General features: G+C 41.4%; 4 protein-coding genes across 7 annotated transcripts in view; 2 read left to right on the plus strand and 2 right to left on the minus strand.

Annotated features, from left to right (window-relative positions):
- LOC108055781 (Ig-like and fibronectin type-III domain-containing protein 2) overlaps positions 1 to 1,664 on the minus strand; it is a 74,632-nt gene extending 72,968 nt beyond the window's left edge. The window contains exon 1 of one of the 2 annotated variants that reach the window (XM_070214535.1): positions 1,199 to 1,663. The gene's annotated coding sequence lies outside the window, so the exon portion shown is untranslated. Of the gene's footprint in view, positions 1 to 1,198 lie in introns of both variants that reach the window. The other variant, XM_070214536.1, reaches the window with a different exon arrangement.
- A 1,546-nt stretch (positions 1,665 to 3,210) lies between these two features.
- gnu (giant nuclei) lies at positions 3,211 to 4,178 on the plus strand. Its single transcript, XM_017154662.3, has 2 exons — positions 3,211 to 3,341; positions 3,404 to 4,178. The coding sequence occupies exons 1-2, from the start codon at positions 3,314 to 3,316 to the stop codon at positions 4,066 to 4,068; spliced, it is 693 nt and encodes a 230-aa protein (XP_017010151.2). The 5' UTR covers positions 3,211 to 3,313; the 3' UTR covers positions 4,069 to 4,178.
- Positions 4,179 to 4,468: 290 nt separating this feature from the next.
- On the plus strand, positions 4,469 to 5,219 carry NHP2 (NHP2 ribonucleoprotein). Its single transcript, XM_017154663.3, has 2 exons — positions 4,469 to 4,818; positions 4,878 to 5,219. The coding sequence occupies exons 1-2, from the start codon at positions 4,568 to 4,570 to the stop codon at positions 5,107 to 5,109; spliced, it is 483 nt and encodes a 160-aa protein (XP_017010152.1). The 5' UTR covers positions 4,469 to 4,567; the 3' UTR covers positions 5,110 to 5,219.
- Positions 5,220 to 6,156: 937 nt separating this feature from the next.
- On the minus strand, positions 6,157 to 19,400 carry Helz (Helicase with zinc finger). 3 transcript variants are annotated; one of them, XM_017154655.3, is made up of 6 exons: positions 19,248 to 19,400; positions 16,848 to 16,936; positions 16,362 to 16,788; positions 15,206 to 15,827; positions 8,826 to 13,544; positions 6,157 to 8,286 (listed from the first exon to the last, which is right to left on the minus strand). In XM_017154655.3, exons 3-6 carry the CDS (start codon positions 16,677 to 16,679, stop codon positions 7,619 to 7,621), a joined length of 6,327 nt encoding a protein of 2,108 aa, XP_017010144.3. In that variant the 5' UTR covers positions 16,680 to 16,788; positions 16,848 to 16,936; positions 19,248 to 19,400; the 3' UTR covers positions 6,157 to 7,618. The 3 variants fall into 3 exon arrangements, with proteins under 3 accessions (XP_017010144.3, XP_070071852.1, XP_070071851.1); XM_070215751.1 differs by lacking the exon at positions 19,248 to 19,400 and adding an exon at positions 18,245 to 18,295; XM_070215750.1 differs by lacking the exon at positions 19,248 to 19,400 and adding an exon at positions 18,033 to 18,236.
- Between the last annotated feature and the right edge of the window lie 1,644 nt (positions 19,401 to 21,044).

A 21,044-nucleotide genomic window follows, 5' to 3' on the forward strand; every position in this document is an offset into this window, starting at 1 on the left:
TATTGCTTTCGGTTTGTTTTGGTCTATTTTCAAATCTGTTTGCCAAAGCGAATTTTTTGTTTGCACATTTCCAAATTTGCTTTTATGCCTTTGTACTTTTTTTTGATAGAATGAGGGTGCTTAATACATATATATTTTAAATGGGGTTCATAAGCTCTAGGCTTTATAATAAATTTGTACCCAGATTTTATTTGTTTTAGATGAAAGATCAAGGTTCCATTTTTTCCTGTGTTTCAGCAAATAAAATTATTAAAAATGTTCCTATATTTACCTAGTTAACTGTTTTCAATTATGATCATTCCTAACGCAAAGATTTAAATAAAGCTTTTCAATATGTTTTTTCGTTCTAGGATTCTGCTCTTATTTATTTGAATATTTTATTTTGCTCAAATAAATTTTTGAATTTTTTTTAATAGTTTTTCCTGTGTGTTTATACACTTTAATCCTTTGTTATTTTGCCAACTTTGCATGACCAAATGTTTTCCCATTTGAATTTATTTTTTGAGCGACACGCTTTAGCCCCAATATATTAAGAAGACTTTTAAATATTTAATTTCATTCTAGGTTTTTCTGTCATTATTTCTTTTTTAAATATTTATTATGCCACTTGTTCTAGGTGGCAGCTGTACGTTGTCCATTGTGTATCGTTTGAGCGGCAAAAGAGCAACAACAATCCACTTTTCTGCGCTGCCTACGATTGTTTGGCTTTCTTTTTGTTGTTCAATTAAATATATTCCAGTGCATCCCCAAACCCCCTAGCCCCTCTCTCTCCGTTTGTTGTTATTAAAAAAGTTTTTTGAGTTTTTATTTGAATTTCCATGAGAGGAGCACCGGGTAAAAGTGAAAAATAAAATAAAACAGATGAAAATTGTATTCATACTCCTAGCGAAAACTAGTGCAGCGAAAAAACAAGCACAACCCGACAAAGCGATAATAACTGACCGATTGGGTAAATTTTGTAATTATTGCCAATACCCAGAAAAGCAAGAAAAAAAAGATTAATAACGAAACTTTTGCAATCACCTAGGGAGCTCTTATATGAGGTAATCCAATCGCCAAAACAAAACAAAAAATCTAAAGAACTGAGCTTGGCAAATACAATTTTTGTGTGTTTCGTTTAATTGCTTAATTTAATTTGCATGAAATCCACAGCAAGGCAAACAAAGGCAAAGCTCCAGTGGAAAACCGAAAAACCTACCAAAGTTCTTTTGTTGAGGCGGCTTCGTCGTCGTCGGCGGCAAACAAACAGAAAAACACTCGAAAAAATACGTTTCGCAAGTTGTCGTTTTTAGTTGTAGTTGTTGTAGTGACTTTTTTTTCGTACTTTTTGTTTTATTTAACACTCCACTGGCTACTTTTGCATGTCTCAAGAACACTGCCCAAGTGGTTAAACAATCGATGGGTGTATTTATTCGGCTCACCCCAATTGATTGCGATATATTCTGTTGGCTATTTTATGCACTTGCATACAATTATGCGCTCACAGCACGGCACTCGTAAATTATCTCTTTTTTTTATTCGAACGCACAAACAATATGACTTGGGATTTTTCCTTTTTTTTCTAAATTTTTACGACAGACTCTTCGATGGATTTTCCACGATCTTAGCACCAGAACCTTTCCAGCTCAGCTTGGTTTGAACTCCGTTAGACGACTGAATCTCTTGCTGGCCAGGCATCGCAATTTTATACGTCTGTTCTCGAGTCGTAAAAAGCTCGGCTTTCCGCTTCGGCTTTTCGGTCGACTTAATTGGGGACCAGGGGGGCCAAGTAGCTTGTGCGCAGGCGCTACGCAGCTCTTGGAAAAAATATAAACACAAAGCAGCTGGTCTGAGCTCAGCTGTTTTTTGGCCAAAAGCCGGCAACAACAAGCCCCACATGTGGCCGAGCTAAAGGGGGGCATTTCATCCGGAGAGAGGGAGGGTTAAAGCTTCGGCAATGCCGACTGCGCAAAGACAACAATTCCATGTTGTTCTTGCCCACGAAAAACCAAATAAAGCAAGGTAAGCGCTCGAAACACAAACAGCAGCAACATCAATAATACCTATGGGGCTTTAACAGGTGGCAATGTCATGATTTTGCAGCAGGCAAAACAATTTTCAATTTTTCTAAATTTTAGTATAAAATATTGCATCGGATAACTTAAACCTTTTTTTGATTTTCTCGGTTGATATTTAATTTTTGTCCCGTTGAAAAAAATGTTTATCTACAAATATTAAATATAAATATAAATATTTTAATCTAATAAGGAGGCATTGGATTTCAAAATTTCAAAAATTGGAAATAGTAAGAATATTATTTACCTAACTTAAAACTGTGGTAAATTTTAATGATATTGAAAATATTACAAAATTTGGGCATATAAAGTAATGGGTAAACAGCAGTTCTATAGTTTAATAACATAAGTTTAAAATAATTTCCTTTTGTTATTCTTTTTTGTGTCGCTAACATTTTTGCACACATATTTCATCTAAAGTAACAATTTTTTTCTCCATGTGTTTTATCCAGCTTTATGAATATTACCCATTATTGCACACAAAAATTGTGAATTTTCTGGCGTCATTAAATTAATTTAATTGATTATTTTGATTCGCTTTACTTGCACGCTGTGTGTCGTTTTGTGCAACAATTGTTTACCTTTTATCGGTTCATCTGTTGATTGCTAATTCCCAAAAAAGTTCGTCGCAAAAACTTCGTCGCAAAAATCGAATCAATTCAAATTGAATCGCATCCCAAAAGTAACGACAACAAAAACTGGCCAAACTCGATTTAATTAGAAGCAAAATAATATTATGTAGACGGTATAAAAACGAAATTTGGTACTTAGACATGTCAGATGGTAAATATTAATGCGTAGCAAGTTCTTTGAACTTTCGTTCTAATTTATTTATTTCAACCAAATCACGTGGATAACATCAGAGATTCAATAATAGATTAGGTTTTGCTTATGAATATTCTAATGTGTCAGTTAAAAAGAAATTAATTAATTAAAAATGAAAGGTTGTTGATGTTTATTTTTATTTATATTTATTTTTTTGTAAAAAGAGTGAATCATATTTGGTTGAGTATGAAACTATAGTAACATATTTATTAAAATAAAATAAATATTTTAAATCACTTCTTATCTATCCGATATATTTTTTCTAGCTATTAATTAGGAATTGCCTGATCGTCACATATTTGGTAATTCTTGGCGCTCTTCATGCGGTCGCATTATCAAAGCTGTAACTTACAGTTACTTGTTTTTCGCCATACTTTCTGCACGTTCTTTGTCGTCTCTTTGTGCTCGTGAAAAATTGTTTTTTAAATAACATAATGGAACGCTACAATCGCGTCTATAGAGGTAATGACCCAAACTTATTAAAAACAAGAAAGACCTATAAAATCATCGTAATTTTTAAACAGATCCCGCATCCCCACTGGCGCCTTTAACTCCCCTTACCACCGAAGCTTTTACATTTGACCACGTCACGCCCACCAACTGCGGCGGCGGTAGGAAGGGTCAGGCCAAATGTGGACTGTTCGGGATCCCGAAGGCCAATAATCTTACGGTCCCATCATGTCGACCATCCTCAGCCTCGCAACGCTCATCAGAGGCTAGTTTGCCGCCTCGGCGTTATTCCCAAAAATTCATGCGCACACGATCTGTGTTTTCGCCAACTAGTCAAAGTACCCTGCTAAATGGAGGAACCACTCTATCGAGCGCGACTAGGCCGAAACCGGATATCCGACTGCAGCAGGAAACGCGGCTGAAGCTGGAGGCATCCAAGTTGAAAAGGGAGAGCTCCAAGATTAAAATGGAAGACTCCAGGAGTCCCACACCGAGTATCATTCACCCACGCTATAGACCCAGCTCCCCGGTGGAGCACCCCACATTGAGTCCCCGTGTTAAGTCCCTACTCAATGGCACTGGGAATGATCATCTTACTGAGCTTTTCACCCGCCAGGAGATTGACATCGAGGTGCTGATCCAAATGACCCTGGAGGATTTGGTGGCGCTGGGCGTCCGTGGCGCTCGGGAGATAAGATTGGCCATGAACATCATCCAAATGGCCAAGCAATTATTTTGATTTGTGTATCTCCCCTGAAGTTACTATAATTTTTTAATGTTTTATGTCATGTGAAATTTTTTAATATGTATGTGAGATTTTAATAAATGTTTAATGTGGTCTTAGGAAAAGGAATTTAAATGGAGAGTGAGAAATATATTTAAGAAATCTCTGAAAAATTAAGAAAAAAATATCTTAAATATAATAACTTCTAACTTAAATTTAGAGAAAAAATAAACCAAATGATTTCTGTACAAAATTTATTATGTTTATTAAAATTTTTAACCCAAAATTTTGTTCAGTGTATAGATTCTAATAAGAGCAATATTATAGTCACCAACCATGGTGAATAACTTTACTAATTAGCAAAGGCTTGTCTCTATACGGTATTTAGTTTAGTATATTTTTTAGAGCCACCTGGTATATTTCAAAATCCCAGCCGCAGTCACACTGAACACGTGTTTGAAACAGAAGAACCGCAGTTTATACCGAAAATATCCACGTTTTTAAGAGAAAAACAATGGTTAAAGTGAAAGTAGAACGCTCCGAGGATGCCGATGCCTCCGTGGTGGCCAGCGGCGATGTTACCATCAAGGAGGAGGAGTCCTACGACGACAAGATGATCTTCGTGAACGCCATTGCCAAGCCGATGGCAGGTAAAAAACTGGCCAAAAAGTGCTACAAACTGGTGAAGAAGGCAATGAAGCACAAGACCTTCCTGCGAAATGGATTAAAGGATGTGCAGACTCGACTGCGTAAAGGAGAAACTGGGTGAGTAATGGTTAGTTCACCCCCCACGAAACCGGAAACTAATACAACATATCCCCCAGAATTTGCATCTTTGCTGGCGATGTGACTCCTGTGGACATCATGTGCCACTTGCCCGCCGTTTGCGAGGAGAAGGGCATCCCGTACACCTACACCCCGAGTCGGGCGGATCTGGGAGCTGCCATGGGCGTGAAGCGCGGTACAGTCGCCCTCTTGATCCGCCAGAACGAGGAGTACAAGGATCTGTACGATGAGGTCAAGGAGGAGCTCTCCGGACTGAATATTCCTGTCTAGGATTGAATTACCTGTAGGATTAGTTTCGCCTGCTAATTAAGTACCTAGTTAAGTTAAAAAAAATCCTAATAAACGCCAGGAAATGCCGATTTTTTGGCACCAAGAATGTATTGGATTTACTATTTTTTATGATGGTACTGTGTAGAAGTCCGGAAAGATCTAGTTTAAAAAGTACTAAATTCCTAAATTCATTTTTGAAGTTTCATTTCAAGGAAATGTAGCTTAAGGTAAGTTACATATACTGGCAATAAGGTTCAACAAAAGAAATTTAATACAGAAACTCTTACCGAAAAATGTTTCTTAACTCATAATAATTATAACCTACTTCTTAAATTGTATATTCATTCCAAAATATTCTACTGGAAGAAAGGCTCGCAAAAATTGTTTTCAATTTCAATGCATTTAATTCAAAAAAAACTGTAAGGTCTGGAGAAGCAAAGTTTAAAAACTTAATTATATAAATTAAACCCTTTTTTTCGCGCTATGACCAGCTATAAAAATATATTTTCAAAATAAGTTTCTCTAATTATTTTGAATTGAAAAAAATAATTTTCTAGCAATTCTATTTAGCAAGCTAAAAAATGTTAATAAGGTTATTGAAAACATACTTTAAACTGAAAAATTAGCTTTGTTAATACGAAAATTAATAATTTAGATTTTCATTAATTTCGAACCCAGTTAAGATGAAAAAACTCAGTTTGCTGCCGGTAAAGGAAACCAAAATTGCAAGTTTTTTTTGCCGTCCCTTGGGGATCTTTTTTGTTTTCTCTTTTTTTTTTGTAATTTTTTTTATAAGTATTTTCAGCATAGCTGGTTTCATATAAATTGTTTTACATATACAATACAGTTGAAATGGAGGAATTTCGTTAGGCTTCTGGTTTCTGTTCTTCTGGTGCTCGATGTGTGGTGTCTGCTATTATTGTTGTTAGTTAGTTGCTGTATGTGTGGTGTCTAAATTTACATATAATTTAACACTAAATGTGTTCGTGTAGGTATGCAATGTATTTCCTAGAAGATCGTTTAACAAATGACATGAGTGGAGGGGGGTTATTAAAAGTACAATTTCTTGTTTATTAAATGTAATTTTCGTTCTTTTTTCTTTCCGCTTTTTAGTTTGTTACGCGATACATTGGTTAAATAATTACAGTTATATAAAGTTAATATGTTTATGCTATCCAAGTCGCTAGCCAAAATACTACGATAAAACTCAAAGATCGGTTAAATACTCTTATCGAAAAATTCTTATATTTTTTGTTTGCATTTCTCTTTTGTATGTTTTACATTTACCAGTCGTCAGAACGGACTAAACGATGAGTGGGGGGTGGGGATTTTTTGGGGATTCGGGGATTTCGGGGCGATTGCTGCAAATTCGGGGGCGGCCAACAATAGTAATATAATTTACACACGCATCGACAATTTTTGATGGGCAAAGGAACAAATAACTCGTGCACAAATTTAAATATTTATATGCATATTATATATATGTTCGTATGTAGGTAAGTATGTTTAATTCGCACACAAAAATGTTCATATCCCTTATAGCCATTAAATATATATAATAGGTATATAATCTGAAGTTACAGTTAATAAGGATAATAATTTATGTATTTGAGTGCGTGACAAATTTTCAGTTTTAATGGGTTTTGTTAATATTTGTTGTTTTTTTTTTGTTTTGTTTTAAATAGTCAACTCCTGTACAAAATCGAAATTTATAACTGAGAAATTAAAGGTAGAAACGAACCGAGGGTTTACGTAGCATATAGGCTACGCACTAAAAATAGAAAAAATGTACAATACAATTTTTTGTTTTTTTTTTTGAATAATCTTACATCTAAAGCTAACTATGCATTTTGCAGTTTATAGTTATTACATAATAATTTCATTTTTTTGTGGGTTTTAAATGTGTTTGTTTGTTTTTTTTTTAACTTTTTTCTTACTTTTTTTTTTTGTATGTTTCAAGAGTCTATCGATAAGGTTTTCTTGTGTAGGCGTTTATATTTATTTTTTCGGGGCTGCTCAGAGCAACCCGTTGGATGCTGCGAACCGATGGAGGCGCCTGAGACGTCCTTGGGCTTTTGAGGGGCGTAACAAAGGGGCGGGGCGGGAGGTCAGGGGGGTGAACTTCAACCAGTTCCTGCTGCGGCATTTGGGCGAGCTTTAGTAACCACTAAACATTAACTAAATAGGTATGTATGTATATTATTAATTAATTATAATAATTCACACGTTCAACTTAAGGCTACCGTAATTAAATAATTTGCAATTTAAATGAAAGCAAAAATAAGGATAGGGGCAACTATAATTAAGAAGCAGTTCTTTTTCGTTTTTCTCTTCCGTTTTTCCCATTGTCTGGGGCATTTTTTACGTTTTTTTTTGTTCAGCTAAGAATTTTGCAATTTTTTTTTTGTTGTTAATTTTCTGTTTTTTTTTTTGTTTGTTGTTTTTTTTGTTTTTTTGCTTTTCGTTTTTAGATTAAGACCCTTTGATGCCACAGCAGGAGATGTGCATCTCACTGAAAGTAGTTGTAGAATCCGGTCGTGGCCTGTCCCAATTCCCGGATGGCCGCAAACGGATCCTTCTCGAGGAGATCGCTTCCGGCTTGCGCGCCTTTTCCTCCTCCGCCCGCCCCCGCTCCTGCCACGCCCACCTGCGCCTGCGACTGTCCCGAGGGAGGTCCGCCTCCTCCGCCAACCACCGCCTGGGGTCCCTGGCTCAGCACAGCCGCATATGTGGTTGCCGCCGACGAGCCGGAGGACTGCTGGTGATGATTGGCCGCCTCCGAGTGCGGCACACTGGGCGCCATGGCCTGAAACAGATCCACGTCGTGGCCGCCGCCCTTCAGCGTATTAAAATTGTTGTACAGCAGGCCGTGCATGTGATCCGATGACTTGACCGAGTGATCCACCACCGAGTTGTTGGCCTGAAAGAGTGCCTCTATCAAATTGGCCCCAGCGTCCATTCCATGCATGTTGTTGTAGCCGCCGTTTCCGCCTCCAATTCCATTCCCTGCGAGCGCTTGTCTTCTATACAGCGGCACCGAGTTGTTGCCATTGCTCAGCATTCCATTGTTGTTGTTGTTATTGTTGTTGTGACCGCCGATGCCTGCGTTGTTCACGCCCACGTTGTTGTGCATGTTCAGGTTGTTGTAGGGCTTGTCATTCAGCAGAGCATTGCCAGCTGTATGAAAATAATTTAATTAGAATAGGAAACAAGAGAAAACGCTATAGTCGGGTTGGTGTCCCGACTATCTAATACCCGTCACTCGGGTAAAGGGAGTGCGAGGGAGATGGATATATAACATTTTTTTATTGCGCATAACTTTTTAATGAATGGTCCGATTTGAAAAATGTTTTCTACATTTCGATATGTATAAATATACACAACAAAATTGCATTTATACTTTTCGAAAATCTTTAAAGATGTGGGCGCCAGACACATTTTAAAATCGTGAGTGGGCGCTCGGGCGCTCGGCTGAAATAAACTTGCACTGCGTATGAAGCCCAAGAATATGTGTAGAAAATCTCAACCTTCTAGCTTTTGTAGTTTTCGATATCTCAGCGTTCATACGGACGGACGGACGGACGGACAGACAGACAGACGGACACGAATACAATATACCCTTTTACTTTGCGAGTAACGGGTATAATAAATAAAATGTTGGTTGAAGGAATCTTATCATTAAATTCTCTCAAAAGGTATTGCAAATCTCCTCTTACCATTTCCCATAAAGTTGGTGTTTCCAATGCCGCCTAGGTTATTCCCACCGCCATTGGGCGGCGCCTGATGCAGACCAGGTCCCAAATGATTGGGATACAGTGGCCCGGGACCTGGAGGAGGCTTCGCCTGCTGTTGTTGCTGCTGTTGTTGCTGCTGCTGCTGTTGCTGCTGCTGCATCATGGCAAACAGACGGCTCTGCTGTTGCTGTTGCTGCTGTAGATCCGCTCCGTTCAAACCATTGCTAAGTGGTGGACCAGCAGGATTTCCCGTGCCAGCCACCATTCCCAGAACATCTCGCAGTATGGGCTGTGCTATGTCATTGGCTCCGTTCATAATCGAGTTGAAGACCAAGTCGATCTGCTGATTGAAGTTTTCTAGCGGCGGTGAGGCGTCCACTGATTGCTGCGGCGGCTGCTGCTGCTGCTGCTGTTGATTCTGTGGATACATCATGGGATACTGCGGTCGTTGCACATGCGGATTGTTGAGCATCGGATTGTTGACCATCTGCTGCTGCGGCGGCTTGTGCTGCTGCTGTTGCTGCAGCGTGGCCATCACCTGGCGCAGCATGTCCGCAAACTTGTTGGCTCCCTCCTGACCCACAGTTTCGAGTAGCTTAAGGTACCACTTGTACTGCTCTTCCTTGGGATTGAAAGCCATTTCATAGATGCTCACATTGGGCGGCAGCAGCTCGTGGGTCAGTGGACCAAAACGCATGGAACTCGGCGAGGGTTGCTTGCCGGCATACATAAAAGGATTGGGTGGCGGTGGCTGCTGCTGTTGCTGCTGCTGCTGCGGCGGCGGTGGCGGTGCTCCAGGATTGTAGCCACTTCCATTGTGCCGCAGATAAGGAGGCGGCGGTGGTCCGTTCTCCATGGGCGACATGGGTCCATTCGGCACACTGCTGCCCCGCTGCATTCCCATCGGTGGTTGTGGTTGCTGCTGCTGCTGCTGCGATGGCGGCGGCGGTGGTCCTGGCCCATAGAGCTGATGATGCGGCGGCGCCTGGCCATGGTTGTACAAAGTCTTCTTGGCCAGATAGCCCAGTTCGCTGGGATTCCTCAGTAGCTGCGCGGCGGCTCCACCGTTTGGCGGCGGTGGCGGCACACTGCCACCTCTCAGGGGCAGCGAAGGATTGGCATTGAGTGGCGGCGGTGGCAAGGGACCTGGTCCGCGTCCAGGTGCACTCACCGGCGGCGGCTGCGGCGGCTGTGGCTGCTTGCTGGGCGGCAGCACACTCCAGGGATTCGTTTGCGGCGGCGGGCCCCACAGACTGGCATTCGGATTCTGTTGCTGCTGTTGATTTTGTCCCTGCTGCGGCGGCCGCCAGTGCTGCATGGCTGGATATTGTCCATAGGGTGGTGGTGGACCACCTCCTCCTCCTCCTCCTCCGCCTGGCGGCTGTGCGGGTGGCGGCGGTCCACCGGGTGGCATTCCCCGCAAATGCGGCGCCGGTGGTCCTCGCATTCCCATGTGTCCATTACCGCCGCCGCCTCCAAAGTGTGGAGGTGGTCCTGGCCCAGGACCGGGTCCTCCTCCTCCTCCACTTCCTGGTCCAGGACCATTTCCAGACTTGCCACCCACGGCTGCTGCAGCGGCCATCATCGCCGCCCATTGGGTGGAGTACATGTTGATGGAGCTATTGATGATCTGCTGATTGGCCATGGCGGCGGCCATTTGATTCATCTGGTGGGCAGTGGCCGCCGCCGGTCCGGGACCCAGCATCCCAGCTGCAGTGGCGAAATGGGGAGGAGGACCAGGTGGCCCATGACCACCATGGCCACCATGCTGTGGTCCATTTAGATACAAAGCAGCCTGCTCCCGCAGATACGCCTCCGGTTGCAGGGAACGTGGCACAAATTCCGGCGCCAGGGGATTCAGCACATAGCCACGCTTCAGCTCCACGCCATCCAATTGCGAGCGCAGATTGGACCAGGTCAGGCCAAACAGAGACTTGTGCTCGTCGCAGATCTCGATGAAGCGCTCCCACACCTTTCGGCAGCGGCCAATGGAGCACAGGGCCACGGGATCACCCACCACAGCGACCAGCGATTGAGCTCTCGTAATTGCAGTGTTGAGGAGCTTCGAGTTGCTCAGGAACCCATAGTCCGTATCGGCATCGCCAATGCTGGCCGAGGAGGCTGCTCCCGGCGCGCTTCCTTGGGGCATGCAGGTGCGCCTAGTTCGCACCGTCGAAAGGAACACCGCTCGAAACTGTTTGCCCTGCACATTGAGCACTCGCTCCACCGATATTCCGCCCATGCGGCGTTTCCTCAGCTCCGAACGTATGCGAAACACCTGATCCGCGTAGGGAGTCATTATCCCGATGCTCGTATCGTTCAGTTTACCCCAGGCACTTGGCCAGCGCTTCCGCAGCTCGGAAACCCTTTCCACCACCTCGTAAACCTCGGCATTATTGTAAAAAGCAGTTGAGTTTTTATCCTGAACATCCTCTCCTCGCGTGGTAAAGAAGGTCAGAGGATAAAACCGCTCGTGCCTTGGTTGTTTCCCAGAAGCCACCAGCTTTTGTTCGTAGAAAAGCTCCGAGGTGAAACGGATGATGGCCTCGTGTGCTCGATAATTCTCGCACAGCAGAATCTTGCAGGGAAAGTTGGAGGGATAGTGATCGTACAGCCGTTCCAGAAGCGAAATATGCAGCTTGCGTTCCTTGGCAAAGGCGGAGAAGAGCTCCGGACTCATCTGCATGTGATCTCCGGCCAAAACGATCCTTGTAGAATCATTTGCCAGCGCGAGCGGCATAATGGCCTCGCATTCCATGGCCTGAGCCGCCTCGTCCAGGAAGATGTGGGTAAATAAACCCTTGGGCAGGCCCAAAGTGGCCAATTCCATGCTGATGCTCAGGGTAACGACGACTATTCTATGCCGCATGATGTCCTCCACCGTGGGCCGCTTGAAGTTGCCCACGCCATCGGTGATGCAGTACTTTTGCACCACACTATTCACGGTGGCCGACCACCTTTTGTGGTAGTAAACACGCAGCGGTGTGGCCTCCTCCAGGCCCTCCTCGATCCACGGATGCAGGTACTCCTTGATGTACAGATCGGCGGCCGAATTCGAGTGCGTGCAGATCAGGATCTTGGCCTCCGGTTGCGCCAACAGTTGCTTGATGGCCTGCGCCAGTGTGTAGGTCTTTCCCGTGCCAAAGGGTCCAATCAGCAGAATGGGCGGCAACTTAATGCTTAGCGCCGTGGTGATGGCATTCACCGCCTCCCTTTGCTTGGCATTCAACTTGGGCTCACAGGCATCGGCCCACTGCTTCTTGGGTGTCCAGGGAATACTCGGTTCCAGTTCGGTGGCCGGAAAGATGAGCCGGAAATCGGTGATCTTATCCACTGCATTGTGCCACTCGCAGTAGGGCATTCGATTCAGCTGGAATTGTATATCCACCTCCAGTTCGGTGTCCGCCTGCAGAGCCATTGCCTCCACGCATTTCGCTGATAGCTTCAAGTAAATCACATTTTTGCCCTTGTCCTCGATCAGCGCCTCGTAAACGGCGCGATTCGATGGATCCGCTTTGGCATCCGGTTCCTCTGGCTTCGAGATATACACACTGCTGCAGTTGGAGAGTATCAAACGTCCTGGGGATGTGTCCTCCGAGATATCCTTGCCCAAACGCATTAGAGCAAACAGTTCACCGGCCAGGGAATATTTCGCCGTACTGGTGGCCATTCCCGCTGGGGTGAGAATATAATTCGATGCCACTGTGAGCCGAGTTCTCACATTATACCTGGCTATCTGCTCGTAGCGGGCAATCTCCTCCACGGACAGCAGCTCATGGATGCGCGATCGGTAGTTGTTCTGCGTCAGCCGCTTCTCCACAATCGTCGACTGGGTCAGCGTAAAGGTGGCCGCCCTGGGGCATGGATACCTCTCCAGCAGCTCCCGCTCGTGCTCCAGATCGCTGAGATACGCCTCCGTCTTCAGATGGGTGCCTATTGTGGTTTCAAAACGTGTCAGCTGCGTATTGGCCACATCCCATCGGGTGGCAGAACTGTTGATTATGTCCCTTTTGATCTCCTCGATCTTCTCCGCATCGTTCACGGGCAACACATCTACGCAGAGATGCCGCACGAGCAAAGGTTCCTGGCCCACATCGAAGCAGATGGCTTGGCGAAAGGTTCCATAGATTTCGGTGTGAAACTCTACTGTGATTTCGTGGTTCCAGGTGGCCGCTTCCTCGCCGGTGCTCTCCGTTTGAGCTGCTACCCACTCCTGATCCGATTTGAGCTCCATCCCGGACTCCGTTGGCTTGCACATCTTTATAGACTTGAGTGCAAAGTGATTGCGATGGGCATCCTGAAGAAGGGCCACTGCTTTCAAGGGCCTTTTCGTCTCCAGCTGAAAGAGCCACTCCCGCTTGGAGGTCTTCGAGGCGATGCTGGTGACCAACTGCTGCTCGCAACGCGCCTCCATCTCCGGCACCCGTTCGCACATGATTCGCTCGGGTGCCGTGGCCTGGATCCATCGCTCCAGCACTTGCTCCGTGTACGACTTGCCGTAGAGCTCCTTCTCGCAGGCCTTCTGCATCCGCATCCGCCGGTACTCGAAGCGCTCCTTCCACTCGTTCAGCTCATCCTGGCCATGGGCCTCCACGCACTGGGCGCCGTAGTGGCAGGTGTGCGCCTCGCTGAACGTCTCGCACAGGGAGTAGGTGTCCAGCGTGTAGCCCCTGGGCGGCGGACGCCACTTCCAGTCGCGGCCTAAACGGAAAGTAAAAACATTATTTATCTCGAATGACTGGAAGTTCATGTTTTTGAGTGCTTTTTGAAAAGTCTATCGTGTGGAATCATTTTATTTATGTTGTTAAGAAAGCTATTTTTCATTTGTTATTTACTCTTTATAATTAATCTCCTGATGATGACAAATATATTACATATTTTCTAACAGAAAGAACAATTTATAATGTTGAATACAATAATGATTATATTCCAATACGTTTACAATTAAAAGTGCACTTTATATGAAGATTTGTGCAAGATTGGCCTATAAACATGACTTCAATCTGTTCAAAAAATTTCATAAAACAAAAAATAAACATTTACAATAGGCCATCTAATTATAGAACACCCAATGCATCATAATTCTGACAATAACTAGAAAGATCTGATTTTAACATATAGTATTAAGAAACTGGAATAAACTTAACGACTGAAAGTTAATTAAAAATAGTCTATTAACAGAATTTGCTTCAAGATTCTATAACAAACGTTCAGAAGAGTCTGTATTCTATTGTTTTCTTTATGTTAATTTGCAAATCTTAAGAAAATGATTTATCCCCTGTGTATTTATGCGTAGATACCCCATGAGGAGATTATGACAAATGTACTACATAAATTCTAAAAGGAAAAACAATATCTTATTTTCGAAATATGATTATTTAGTTTTATCTAATTTATCCAACGGCTTTCCAATATATTCTCAATTAAAAGTGCACTTTAAATGAAGATTGTCCTATAAACAAGACTTCAGACTTTTCAAAAATTTTTATAAAACAAAAAATAAACCTTTACAATAGGCCATCTAATTATAGAACACCCAATGCATCATAATTCTGACAATAACTAGAAAGATCCGATTTTTAAATATAGTATTTAGCAAAGCATGCAAATAACTGTTAACAGTTTTTTTCCTTACGCTCTACTCCCGAGAACAACCGAAAAATAGCATGCCCCTCGTTCTCTCTCTGCGCAGCACACTTCGTTTCCTTTCGTTTTGGTTTTCGGTTGAGCCTTTTACGTTGAGCTGTTCGTGAGACGCTCTGTTACGAACCTCGTTCAATGAGAGTTACGAATGTCGCTCGCACAGGGAGACTTATTAAAAGACCGATTGACTGAAAAAGTCATCGCAAAAAGTCTTTTCACTAATACAACTATACAATGTATTCCCTTTGAAAGTACTTGCGAGTGAAAGGGAGAGCAATATCGCCCAAGCACGTTAACGTTAACACATGCGCAAAAGACTTTTTGAAACGTCGTTCAGGAGCAATCAGTCTGTAAGCGAGCCGAGCAAAAGAAAGCCGAAAAAACTGCTCGTCGGCTGAGTGCGAGCAAAATTTCTGTACGAACAATTCAATCGGTTGCTCTCTGATTGTTTGCTCAAAGTCTCAGAGAAAAACAGTTATTTGGGGACCGCACGAATCGGTCAACAGTTATTTGCGAGCTATGGTATTTAGAAACTGAAATAAACTTTCAGACGCAGGTTAATGAAAAACAGTCTATAAACATAGAAATTGCTTAAAGATCATACAACAAACATTCAGAAAAGTCTGTACTCTATTGTTTCATTTACGGTAAATTTAGCAATCCAAAATTCCAAGTGACCACTCGATATTCCCGCATTATCTCCTTTCCACGAAACTCACCCTCATCGCTCATGATCACCTTCTGGTGGGCCTCCGTCTGGCAGTGCTGTCGCAGCTCGTTCCGCGTCTGGAAGGTGATGGTGCAGTAGCTACAGGTTGTCGACGGGGCCGTCTGATCGCCTTGATCCGAGCCTGAACCGTCCGCTGATCCCGTCTGGTGCTTGCCGGCTGTGAGCTTCATGGCCGCCAGCAGATCGTTGGTCTTGTGGAGACTTGTGCTTGAGCTGGACATCGTGCTGCTGCTGCCGGTGGAGGAGCTACTGCTGCTGCTTGCATAGCTGCCGATTCCATTGCCATTCTGTTGCTGCTGCTGCTGTTGCTGTTGTTGCTGCTGCTGCTGTTGCTGTTGCTGCTCGCGCTTCTTCAAGCCCTTGTTGCTGAGCAGCTTGCTGTACTTGTCCAGCGGCAGGTTGTTTGTGGCCCAATGATCCAACTTGGTGTCCAGTATGGCCATCTCGTCCTCGAGTCGGGCATGCGGGATCTTCAAAGCCTGCGCCTTGTGTTGCCCATTCATTATCATCTGGATGATGGACTTGTAACGCTCGAGGGTCTTGGATATGTCCGAGTATATCTGCTGGCCGCTCAGCTCGTTGATCCACTTGCTCAGAAAGATCTCAGCATCCTAAATTAGTTATAGAAATTATTAGAAAATTGAGGATTAGGTTTATTAAAATGTAGCTTGAAAATTAGAGCCCTGCTGAATGGATTCAATGAATTATTTTGAATGTTTTTTGTTTTATATGAATGAATTAATTAGAATTTTGAATTTAATAGAATTGAATTAATGAATGGCATGAATTCCGAAATAATTCTAACGACAATTTCTTTTGAAGAAGAAAGGGCCATAATTTTGTGATTAATTCTGCCAGAATTTTATTTACTAAGCAGTTAACTTAATGATTTGTTAAAAAGTTTCCACTTTTTGTTCTCAAAAGAAAGCACAAATAAAATCTGGTAAATTCATAAAAATTATTTATTCATTCATTCATTCAATTCGAAATAAATTTAAAAAAACATTCAATTTATTTCACATAGAATTAAATTAAACAAATTAGACATTTCACGGCATACTATGATAAAACAAAAATTGAATGATTCACGCAGGGCTCTATTGTAAATTCATTACATAAAGGGTTAAATCCCCGTTTTTACTCACCCCGTACTTGTGCATCTTGAAGAGGGCGTGGACGAGCCATCGGCGTGCCCTGGAAACGCTGGCCAGGCACTCGGTTTGCTCGGAGAGCAGCGTGAGCACCTTGTAGGCATCCGCCAGGCAGCCCTCGAACTTTCCCAGCTCTAGGAGGCACTCGCAGCGGCCCAGGAGGCAGGCGATCTGCTGGTCCTTCTGGGCCCTCGATCCTCCACCACCCTGGCCGGGATTGGGGGCAATCAGCTGGTCGTACAGAGCCACGGCACGGGCCCAACTGCGACGGCGAACCATGTCGTGGGCCTGCATCTCCTTCTCGGCGGCCATCGTTTGCTGGTTGGTTTTTTTGGGGGTCTCCTACGGTTTGTGGTCACTCATGCATGTGTGGCTTCTACAGGTCCGTGTCTTGATCGCTCGTCTAATTTCTATGGTGATTCTGTTTAGAATGGAATTTAATAATCAATTAGGGTTTACTGTTTGGGAAGTAATACTCACATAATTTAACAGTTTTGGGTGGTTAATATTAAGAAATCGATTATCGTTTTTACATTAATGGTTTAGATACTTTGCGGGCATTATGTTTACTGCAAATAAAGAAATTTGTGATTTTAGATGTGAAAATTATATTGAAATACCTATTTTGTATTTGTATACCAGAGATTTGGATTTTTTTTAATCCAATGTTTATTTTATTTTTATACGGCGTGTTTGTTTTCTATATTTTGATGTATAATTTTATATCGTGTTTAAGTTTTTTATTTATTTTTTATGACAGTAAATTATTATTATTTGTTAACGAATTTAATTCGTTTATCTATATTTTAATATTGTTTAATTTAACGAGTTATGAACAAAAGTTTTGTTTTTAATATTGGTTTTGTCTGTTTAATTTTACGCAAATATTTTTATAAATGCTATTTTTAATAAAAAAAAATTAGTAATATGCTATTCGAACTAAGGAATTTCTTTCCTCACATTTTAGACAAAATTGTATATTTTATGAAATAAACATTTTGATATCCTTTTACATTTAATATATTTTTTTTTATTAAAAATAGTCAAGCAATAAATAGTAAACCCATATTTTCGGTCAAATGCAATTCCAATTGTGTGACGAAGCCGAGTTGTTTGGACCAAAACAGAAATTGTTTATATCTGGGCAATAGCTTCTGCTCGGCTCTTATCGCATCCCAAACAATTGGGTGTATAGTATATACAGACGGATTTATAGAGCCCGCCTGCGACTACGAGTGTGATAAACAATCCAAATCCAAAGTGCTCCTTTGGCCGTCTTTATTTTTCGATTTACACAATTTTCATTCTAATTCGGTTACGCAAAATTTCATAAGAGCAATTTTCACACTCGCACCGGCACAAAGGGGGGCGGAAAATTCAGAGGGGGCGGGAAAACCAGGGGGGAAATGGGGAAAACACTTGCAGAGAACGCGAATTTGCAAGCATAATAAAAAGTAATTTTCGAGTTGCTTCTTTTTCTTATTTCCATTTTTTTTTATTTGGAGGTGCTTGCTCTCTTTTTTGCCTGCTACTTTTTTTTGTTGCGTGTATGTGTGTGTTTTGTTGTGCGGTTTTTATTTATATGCGGCAATAAATGGGTATTATTTACAATAAATGGCGAATGCAGATTGTTAGCAACTGCAAATGCGTTGAATTAAACCGTACTATTAGTTAATGTTGTCTTTTCTTCGCTTTTTTATATACATGGTCGGATTTTCTTGGCCTGGCGTTGCCTTTTCAGCTGTTTGCAGGCTCAATAAAAACACATTTCTTGGTTTTTCCTTGGTTATTCCATGGTTTATACTGTTGGCCATTGGTTGCGCGTATTTATTGGTTAATTTTTACATTTTCCGAGAACTGAGGAGGATTTATTTTACCATTTTTCTTTTTACGTGCTGAAAACAGCAGACTAGGGATGTCAAAAATATATCAAAATATCAATATATCGATATTTTTTGCAAAAAAATATATTTATATCGTGATATTTATTTAGCCAAATATCACAACATCGATATTTTATTTTTCCATATTATTTGATATTTGCATATCTTTCTCTCATCTGTGCACAAAAAAATGAAGCGTGTTAAAATTTATTTCGGTGAAATTAATAAAAACAAAGTGCAACTTTGTTTGAAAACTATTAAAACAAGTGGGAATACATCAAATATGTTATCCCACTTGAAAAACAAACAATTTTATGTGTGGAACTAATAATATAAGAAATTTAATAAAACGTATTATATTGTTTATACTCTTCTAGTGCTTTTACATTAGCTTATTTACGCGGCTTAAATTTGGAAATTCAACTGAAAAAAAAATATCAAAAGTATCTAATATACCGATTTTTTCTCAAGAAAAATATATTAGCGATACGATATTTTAAAAATTTTTGACATCCCTAGCCACTTTCTGCCGAGTATCGCATGTGGCAATTAATGAGGGCTCGAATTTTATTTCTGCGTTTTTTGTCAAAATATTCATCACAGTTTTTACAGGATTATAATATTGTTATTTAGATATTTTATTTACTTATACATTGCCAACGAAGTGCCACAAAACAAAACACGAGTATCGGCTGCGGGCCTTTTCCAGTACCGAACGCCCACTTACAACACTGGTCCAAAACTGCACGATGATTTTGCCATATGAAAACGGCAACTTATATGAGCACAATACATGCAAATGACCGCATTGCACTTTTATCTGATTAGTCAGTTATTTCTGCGGTTCGTTAATCGTTTTGCGTGCTCAGCAGCCGACAGCGTTGCACTTTTCCAGCGCTACATTCGGAAATCAGCGGTCCAGCTGCAACTTTGCTGGACAATTTATCGTCCATTTCGGTTTTTCGCTGACTTCCACACTCTCTCCTTGCTCCATTACCTTTACTTGCACTAGTTCTTATTGTTTATACACTACGGGCTAATTATATTTTACATGGTTAAGCACAAAACTATGAGAGAAAATGCACATCACGGTCGAAAAAATGTTAAAAATAAGTTATGTATGTATATATATGTATGTATGAAATTCGCGAAACGCACCAGTGCTGGGCAGGGTCAGCGTCGCTGTTGCAATTTTCAGCGGAATCGTGTTCACATAGAGAATCGCATTTACGTCGAATTAACGTCAGCGGCCACCCCAAAACACCCACACAGTATCGATATTATAGATATTTTTCAAACATCGATGTTTTTCTGATACATCTATGTTTTTCTGATGTTTTACTAGAGAGAAACAAACAGAATTGCCTCTTTAATTTTGAGGACCAAAATAAACACAAAATCACTTAAAGTAGGGACAAAGTACCATAAAAGAACCGCGAGTTCATGGTGTATTATTCATCTTTGGTACCACGAATGGTATGAAATACTTAAAAGAAGGCGGAAAAAAACCATAGGTTATGACATAAAATGGAAAATAAAAGAACCGCGAATTCTTGGGGAAAGGGAAATAACCTCAAGAAACCGCGAATTCATAGCCTTGGATAAGAATTTGTCGCTTTTCAAAGATCGTTTAAGCGATTTGGACTCAAGGATAAAAAAAACGATCGCGAATTCTTCAGAAGAGGAGGAATTTTTTCTTCTTGATGAAATGGTATCAATTAGAGTATAGGAAAATTAACATAGGTTGTGGCATAAAATGGAAAATAAAAGAAACGAAATTTCTTGGGACAAGGAGGAACTTTCGTTCTTTTAGTACCAACAACAAACGTTTGAGCAATTTGGGCGAAGGATCGAAAAAAAAATCAAATTCTTCAGAAGAGGAGGAATTTGTTCTTCTTTGGTGGCAAAAAATGGTATGGAACAAAAGTTTGGTCAATTATGTTATATAAGAATTTGGTTATTAAAAAAAAAAAAAAAATCCGTGAATTCATATCTTTGACTAAGAATTGGAGTACTTCTAGACATATGAAGTAACTCAACTCAATGATTAGAAATAAATCAACCACGAGTTCTTAAGAGGAGGATCCTCTAGTCTCAAAGAGCTTAGCCAATTTTATTTTAATAATAAGAACCGGAAATTAAAAAAATTTACCGCGATTTTTTTCTTATAATACTATTAATAATAATGCAAGTGTATTATGCATGAGTATAATTGTTGCAGAATGCTCCAGTCGCAAAAGGCTCCAGTCGCAGAATGCTCCAGTCACAGAATGCTCCAGTCACGGAATGCTCCAGTCACAGAATGCTCCAGTCACAGAATGCTCCAGTCGCAGAATACTCCAGTCGCAGAATGCTCCAGTCACTAATTGCTCCAATCGCAAAATGCTCCAGTCACGGAATGCTCCAGTCGCAAAATGCTCCAATTGAAAAATGCATTTTGTTACATGCTCATTATTCGCTCATTTTACTTGCTCATTTTGTTACATGATCATTTTACTTGCTTATTTTGTTACATCTTCATTTTACTTGCTCATTCCGTTACATGCTCATTTTAGTTGCTTAACAAAATGCCAATCGCAAAATGCTCCAGAATCAAAAACAATAACAAGAGAGAACGCTATAGTCGGGTGCCCCGACTATCAGATACCCGAGATAAAAACTTTGATCTGCCGTAACTTTTTAACGAATGGTCCGATTTAAAAATTTTTTTCTACATTTCGATAGGTATTGATAAACACAATAAAACTGCATTTTTACTTTTCCGAAATATTGAAATTTTTAAAATCGTATATAA

Source organism: Drosophila takahashii, chromosome 3L, assembly GCF_030179915.1.
Source record: "Drosophila takahashii strain IR98-3 E-12201 chromosome 3L, DtakHiC1v2, whole genome shotgun sequence".
Classification (NCBI taxonomy): Eukaryota; Metazoa; Arthropoda; class Insecta; order Diptera; family Drosophilidae; genus Drosophila; species Drosophila takahashii.